This window comes from Myotis myotis, unplaced genomic scaffold, assembly GCF_014108235.1.
Source record: "Myotis myotis isolate mMyoMyo1 unplaced genomic scaffold, mMyoMyo1.p scaffold_m19_p_17, whole genome shotgun sequence".
Taxonomy (NCBI): domain Eukaryota; kingdom Metazoa; phylum Chordata; class Mammalia; order Chiroptera; family Vespertilionidae; genus Myotis; species Myotis myotis.
Window position 1 is genome coordinate 7,909,717 of NW_023416321.1, and position 7,659 is coordinate 7,917,375.

Consider the following 7,659-nt stretch of genomic DNA (forward strand, 5'->3'; position numbering starts at 1 on the left):
GTGATCCTGTCACCTATGCTGTCTGATGACCCTCTGGGCCAGGGGACGGGGGCTGTGCACGTGGGGCGGGAACTGTCTCTGACCCAAGGATTGTTCCAGCAATCGAGCTGCTGAGGAAGGAGGAGCCGGGGGCTTTCGTCGTGAGGGACAGTTCTTCATTCCGAGGCTCCTTCGGCCTTGCCTTGAAGGTGCAGGAGGCCCCCGCGCCTACCCAGAACCGACCAGGTAGGCACCAGCTTCTGTCTTCACTCAAGGCCTCTCCGAGGCCAGGGGGTGTGGTGGGTTCTAGTCCCAGCTCAGCTGCTAGCTTGCCGGGTGTCCTTGGGCCAGGCCTACAGTGACTCCTGGGGGAGGGTCCGCCTCGGTCCTCCCAGCTGCCTTCCAGCGCCCCAGGCTCTGGGAGCGGCTCCTTTCACAGCGATCTGAGCTGCCTCCGCCTCCCCATCATCTCATGGTGGGAAGAGGAGGAGGAAGACCCAGGCCCTCTCCCGGCTGCTCCCTTCTGGGAGCCCACCTCCTCCCAGACCGGATTTATCACGAGGGGAACTAATGTAAAACGTGTGTGACAGCTTATGGCCTACTTTCCCGGGGTCTCACACGCGCAGCACACATCGGTGGGCATCCACCTGCCCCAGGCACCGTGGAAGGCACCAGGGTACCGCCCTGGGGAAGGAGACCACAAACAGGTCATTACAGTGTGAGGTTCCTGGGTGGCAGCCCCTCCCTAAACCCCAGGATGGCAGCCCTGGCCCTCGGGGAGTCTCCAGTCTGATGGGGGAGCAAACCAATGAGGTAACTGAGGCACCAAGAGTTAGTGGGTGACCCCCCCCCCCCCCAGAACAAGTAAGTGAGAGAGTGAAAAACCAAGGATGAAAACCCAACCGGGACTTCTCTACCCTGTGTCTCTCCGACTACATAAGGGTGTGCCCCCCGGGTGGTGTTGGTTATCAAGGAAGCCTTGCCCAGGAGCCAGAGAGAGGCGACCAGCGGGCGAGGTGGGTTCTAGTCCCAGCAGGGGCCATTGCTCAGCCTCCCAGACTGGCTGGGCTCGGGCAGGGACCATCTGGTGGAGAATAATGGGGCCTGGGAGGGAGTGCGGATGGGGAGAGAGGACCCAGGCTGAAGAGATTTGACCTAAACAGTCATCGAAAACCATCCCTGGGAGCTCTTCAGACCTAGAGAAAGGTCTGCTGAAGGGACCAGTACTGAATGCGGGAGCCTCTGAGCAGAAGGGCTGGCACCTCCTTTGCGGGAGGGGAGGCCTCAGAGATGGGCTTCCCAGAGGCAGGAGGACGGGCAGTTAACCTGGGATGGACCCGGAGGAGGCGGGTCAGGAGGGCTACCACTGGGCTCTGGGTCTCTCACCCACCTGCACGCTCTCTTCTCTCTTTGTCCAGGAGAGGACAGCAGTGACCTTATCCGCCACTTCCTCATCGAGTCTTCCGCCAAAGGGGTGCATCTCAAAGGAGCAGACGAGGAGCCCTACTTTGGTGAGCCCTCGGGCCCCTGGGTGGGACCGGCCGTCCTGGGCTGGGAGCGGGGTGGGAGAGGCCTTCTCACGCAGGGCCGCCTGTTTCCTCGCAGGGAGCCTCTCTGCCTTTGTGTGCCAGCATTCCATCATGCCCCTGGCCCTGCCCTGCAAACTCACCATCCCGCAAAAAGGTGGGTCTGGGCCCCACGGAGGCGACATCAGGGCACTGGGGCTGCTTGTTCTCACTAGAAAGGCTCCTAGTGGCTCGTCTCTCCTTACACGTGGATGATGTTAGTGTCACAGTTAACGGCGGCGCGTGCTCCGCGGCCCGTCAACATCTCCGCTTCCTAGCTGTGAGAATGTTTCTCTCTCTGAGCCTCAGTTTTCTCATCTGTGAAATGGGGACAGCCATCATCATACCTACCTATCGGACTGGTGTGAGGATAAAACGAGAGCATTCAGGGCAGGCTCTTAGCACGATGCCTGGCACCGAGTGGATGTTTGAGAGAAAGCAGCTTTCATTGAGAGGATGAAAGGAGCACTCATCCCCCGGTCTGGGGAGGTTTGGGGTTTTTCCTTCCAGGTCTAACATTTACTGAGCGCTCCCTCATTCACCCATAGCTCACTGTGGGTAGATGCTGCTGTTACTCCCCTTTCGCAGATAAGAAAAGCCGGTGGTGGGCGTTAAGTCACTCACTCAAAGGCACAGAGTCAGACCTCACGCCCAGATCAGGAAGCCCCCTCCAGAGTTCAGAGCCCAGCTGCACCCCCGATGGAGCAGGTCATCTCCTCTCGGGTGTGCAGGGGGAGCAGCAAGGGGGCTGCTGGGAGAGGAAGCAAGAATGGGGGAGTTGCCCTAAACGGTTTGGCTCAGTGGACAGAGCGGGCTCAAGGGTCCCGGGTTCGATTCCAGTCAAGGGCATGCACCTTGGTTGCGGGAACATACCCAGTAGGGAGTGTGCAGGAGGCAGCTGATTGATGTTTCTCTTTCATTAATGTTTCTAACTCTCTGTCCCTCTCCTTTCCTCTCTGTAAAAAATCAATAAAGTATATTTAAAAAAAAGAAAGAAAGAAAAGAAAGAATGAGGGAGCCTCTGGTGGAGTGAGGGCGACATTCTCCCTACTTTCAGCAAAGAAAGGCCTGGGGTTGGTGTGGACCGGAAAGAAGTGAGGGGGGGGGGGGGGTCACTGCAGCTGTCCAGGGAGGAGGGAGGAGGGAGGAGTGAGGAGGGAGGAGGGAGGAGTGAGGAGGGGAAGCAGGATCAAAGGGCTTGCAAGCTGGGCGCTGGCTGGGGAGCCCAAAGTGGCGCCCCCCCCCCCCCCCCCCCCCCCCCCCCCCCCTTTGCCTGATTACGGTAATCACACCTGGTTTCTCCTCCAGTCACTTCCTGGAGGCGTGGGTGGGGGTGGAGATGTTCAAAGGGATTGTGAGGCCTGTTCTTCTGAGAGGGGTCCATTCACCCCACCCCCGGCCCCTTGGGGCCTGTTCCTTTACTTTGGCTCAGAATTGGGAGGCGGAGAGGGAGCCTCAGACCCCACTACAGACAGCAGGGCCTCCAGCCTGAAGAGATCTGCGAGATCTGCGGGTAAGTGGTGTGTGGGAGGCTCCAGGCTTGGCTGTACCCCCGGAGGGCGCCTCCCAGCCCTGCACGCACACGCATGTCCACACGTGTTTCCCATCACAGCTGTATTTCTTCATCTTTAACAAGGTGCCACATTCCTTCCCCTCTCTGTAAACCAGGAGATCAGAGGCTGCAGGGAGTGGGCCAAGGGGAAGAGGGGCCCGAGAGGAGGGGGTTGGCGAGGTTGACACCCCATCCTCCACACTCTTGGCACATGCAGATGTTCTGGGGTCTCTACAGTGCTGCTCTGGAGGCTGTCCTGTGTCTGCCATCCTCTGTGGGGTCCTGGGGTTTCCATAGAAGGTCCCTCTTCCTCACATCCAGAGGCCAATCACAGATCAGCACTGGTCTGAGTGACAGCTCCAATTCTGTGCCCCTGAGCACAATGGTCCCCTCCCCATTCTTGCCTTCTCTTGCTTCTCTCAACAATGAACCAGGGCTCCAAGGGTGGGTGGAGGTGGAAGCAGCACCAGCCACAGGCCAGGACAGAAGGAAGGTTTGCCTGGACATCCTACACCCAGGCAACATTCCCTCCCTTACCCACTCCCCAACCTGGAAGGCCGGGGGCCAGGGCGATGCTAAGCAACAAATGATCCCAGCATCCTCTGGGGTTGGCCACAAATCACAATCACCCACACAGTCTCTGTCCATCTGCCTGGTGACTCAAAGAGGAGACCTCCTGGATTTCTGAAGAAGAAAGGCCACCCTGTCCCCTGGCTCTGGGCAGAGGAAGGACCAGGGCCTGGGTGACCTCGCCCATCCCATGGATCCTGGCAGACCCCCAGAGCAATATCTGCATCCCACAGGCTGCCATGTTCTGTACCTGAGCTCTGTGAGTGTGGAGACCCTGACCGGAGCCCTGGCTGTGCAGAAGGCCATCTCAACCATCTTGGAGAGGGACGTCCTCCCCACGCCCACTGTGGTCCACTTCAAAGTCACGGAGCAGGGCATCACCCTGACCGACGTCCAGAGGAAGTAAGGGACTTCCCTTCCCCTGGGGTGGCAGGGCGGGGCTGGGCAGGGTGAGCTGGAGGGGGTGGCCAAGGTGGTTATGGATCAGTGAGGAAGGCAGAGTTCAGTGTCCGGGACGCGGCGGGGTCCATGACATGCTGAGTGACTCCAGGCAAGCCCTCTGCCTTCATTGAGCCTCCCTCCCATGACCTCCTGCCACCAAAGTGTCCTTTCACTGTGACTGATGCAGATGGACTCAACCAGCATTCATTGGTCATTGACTAAGTCTGTCCCCACGGATAGAACATCCGCCAGCCGCTCTGGCTGACCACTGGGACTCAGTGGGATGCGGTGCTGCCTTCCCTGGGCGCAGGGATTTACAGTCTAGAGCAGGAGCCTGGTCCTGGGCTGGAGAAACAAAGATGACCAAGATGTAATTCCTATCCTCAGACATAGTGGGTGGGGAGCAGAAAGGGCTAGAACACCCTAGGATGGGCTCTTACCAGTTCCCCTTCTCTCCTGCCTTCTCCCAGGGTGTTTTTCCGGCGCCATTACCCCCTCAGCACCCTCCGCTTCTGTGGCATGGACCCCGAGCAACGCAAGTAAGTTCAAGGTTGGACCAAATGGAGAAGGCTGTACAGGGCCGAGGTGCCCGCTGAAGCTTCTGTCTGGCTCTAGATTGGGATCCCAGACAGAGCCTGTGAACTTCAGGGGCCAGGAGCAACAGGAGGAGGGGAAGGCGGGGTACGGTGGGGGTGGGGACACAGCTGGCCATCCTCCCCCTGCTAGCTGGAGTCCATGGCATGGAGCAAAGCCTCAGTACTCACTACTGTCCGCATTCCCTCCCACAGATGGCAGAAGTACTGCAAGCCCTCCTGGTAAGGCCTTCCTGTCTGCTCAGTCAGTCTCCCTGAGGCAGGGCCCCCAACCCGACATGGGGAGGGAATTAGAGAAGGAGGGAGGCCCCACCTTCCCTTAAAAGCCCATGGTTTTGATGGGGGCAGCACAGGCCCTGGCCCTCAGGGAGTCTCCAGTCTGATGGGGGAGGCACGGCTCTGACTTCGGGGACCCTTAATCTGTAGGGAGGCTCCTGTCTGGTGGCCAAAACATGTCTCTGCTCTCCCCACTCTAATGGGGAATACACAGGTCCTCTCTGTGCCCAGGGGGCCCAATTTCAAAATGAGGAAAACCCAGATCTTGAACGCAGGGATCTCCCAGTCTGGCCGGGGAGACCCATACACCCCTTCTCAGAGAGCTCCCATTGTAGGGAGGTGCCGGGGCCACTTGGCTAGGGAAGGGACAGGGTGGAGTACTGTGGGCTGAGTTTCCCCCTCCCCACCTGGTGCCTCTCTGGGGCCCCCTCCTCACTCAGGCTGTCCTCTCCCATCAGGATCTTTGGGTTTGTGGCCAAGAGCCAGACCAACTCACAGGAGAATGTATGCCACCTCTTCGCGGAGTATGACACGGTCCAGCCAGCCTCGCAGGTCATCAGTCTGGTGGGTGCCCTGCTGCAGGACACAGAAAGGATGTAGGGGGGCTCTCCCTGCACGTGCTCCCAGATATCCCAAGGGAATTGCTCAGAAATCCCCTTCACCCCCTGGACAAGTGGTCGTAGCCCCACTGATAGACCGATGCATTGAACTGAAGGAGAATGATACTACATTGAAACCCAATATGACCTTCATCAGTGACCTTCATCCAGGCCCTCCCCCCCGCTCCCCCCCGTCTCAGTTTCCTCATCCATGAAAGGAGGCCAGTAGACAGGGTCAGCTGTTCTTCTCAGACTCTGGGGGGATCCGAACAAGCTCCCTGTGATTCTGAAGCACACCCTCATCTGAGGACCCCCACAGGAAAACAACCTCTGAGGACACCTGACTCCATCACAGCCTGGACGCTACCCACACAGCAGCCTGAGTTAGAGACCTGGCCCTGTTTCATGGCAAACAGCAGGTGCTGGGTCGGACCAAAGGGCCCTGGCCAGGGCTGGTCTGGGAGCAGATGGATGCAATGATTTCGGGCCAAAGGAGCGATGGACTGACTCTCTTTCCCTCCATAGCTGTTCCTTTCCCCATTTCCCTAAAGGCTTGTTGGGCAGCTGTTCCCAGGATTCTCTAGGCCAAGTAGCCATGGCTGTTAGAGTAGCTTAGCAAGAACTTGCCCCTGTGGGCAGAGCTGACACAGCCCTCCTCGCATCCTTGATGTCTAATCCCCTCTATTGCATTCTGGTAAGCAAGTGTCCTCTCACTGGTGTCACAGCTGCCCTAGTGTTGCTTGTGTAACCCACACCTGTCATGGACACGGCGAGATCCCTGCTCTCCAGGGCAGACACAAGGGTCAGCTCTCTCTAGTTCTGCCTCAGCTCCCCTCTTTCCGAGTCCCCTGCCACACACACACACACATGCACGCACGCACGCACGCACGCACGCACGCGGGCGCCCTCTATAGTGGTGTAGCATCAACTAGGCCTACAGCCACCAAGAGGCAGCAGAGCGTCAGGAATGCAAACAGGCAGCCACTCCAAGAGCCTTAGAGAAACTGGGCAGTCTTTCCCACCCCAGTCCCAACCCCCCTCCCTCCGAATTCTCCAGAAGCTGGGATGGTTTTTCTAGCAGGCCTGGGGTTCTAAGGAAACCACGCCATGAGGATGGAAAGGGAGGCTCGGAGAAGCCTGCTTTTGCTCCATGAGGAACAAGTACCTGCCCCCTCCCAGCTGTGGACCTTGCCAGCGCATCATTATCTTTGGCCAAAGTTGGGCCTGGGGGATTATGATTTCAACCCAAGAAACCAAACTGGACTGAAGCGGCCCTGTGCTGGCGGAACCGGCTGAGACCAGCCCACCCAACCTGTGGTCGGGCACTGCCCCACCCCTGGAGATTGCAGGCTGCTAGACAAGGTTCTCAAGGTTACAGTGCTCAAGTTCTCAAGGTCAAAACCTGGGGGCTGGAAGAGAGCCCTCCATATACCCATGGGTGCCTGTGTAGCTCCCAGCACTGAAAATAAAGTGTCTGTTTTTGCATAACAGTTGGTTCTGAGGCATTCAGACTGTTCCCCCAGAGATGGAGACCTGAACAGAGAAGGGAGCCTGAGTTGGCAGGTGGTAGTTGTGTTTTAGAGAAGACCACCTGTGCCACACTCCCTCCCACACCCCTGACCACAGCGGTACAGTCTCCACTGGCATCCACTTCATAAACCATCACTCAAACCATGTCGTGTCCCGCACGTGTCCAACACATCTGTTCTTCATGACCCCTTTCCTGTCACTCCACCAAGAAGACAGAGTTGGGATTTCCCCTGTGTCCCGGGGCAGGAAGGGTAGAAACAGGGAAGATAGACTTTACCCATTTGGAAAGAATGAGGGCCATGTTACCAAGTAGACAACATTCCAGTTGGGTCTTTAAGGATGAAGAGGAGTTTAGCATGCAAAGAAGGGGAGAAATCAACTTTTATTGGGAGGTGGGGGGCGGGGGAGTCCTGTGTACTAAGTACAATGTGAGACACATCATGTATGTTTAATTCCATTTTACAGATTAGAAAACAGATTCCTAGGGTTAGCTTGCCCACATTCACCTAGCTAGGAAATGGCAGAGAAAGAGGATTCCAAAGCTGTACCCACTC

General features: G+C 57.7%; 1 protein-coding gene across 5 annotated transcripts in view; it reads left to right on the forward strand.

The window, feature by feature from the left end:
• The window catches only part of TNS4 (tensin 4), a 22,404-nt gene extending 15,339 nt beyond the window's left edge, over positions 1 to 7,065 (forward strand). For 3 of the 5 annotated variants that reach the window (XM_036339054.1, XM_036339056.1, XM_036339057.1), the window contains exons 6-13: positions 100 to 225; positions 1,398 to 1,490; positions 1,585 to 1,662; positions 2,977 to 3,057; positions 3,900 to 4,068; positions 4,578 to 4,646; positions 4,896 to 4,922; positions 5,435 to 7,065. In XM_036339054.1, coding sequence (XP_036194947.1) covers positions 100 to 225; positions 1,398 to 1,490; positions 1,585 to 1,662; positions 2,977 to 3,057; positions 3,900 to 4,068; positions 4,578 to 4,646; positions 4,896 to 4,922; positions 5,435 to 5,576 — 785 coding nt within the window. In that variant the 3' untranslated portion in view covers positions 5,577 to 7,065. The other 2 variants (XM_036339055.1, XM_036339058.1) reach the window with 2 other exon arrangements.
• Positions 7,066 to 7,659: the final 594 nt, after the last annotated feature.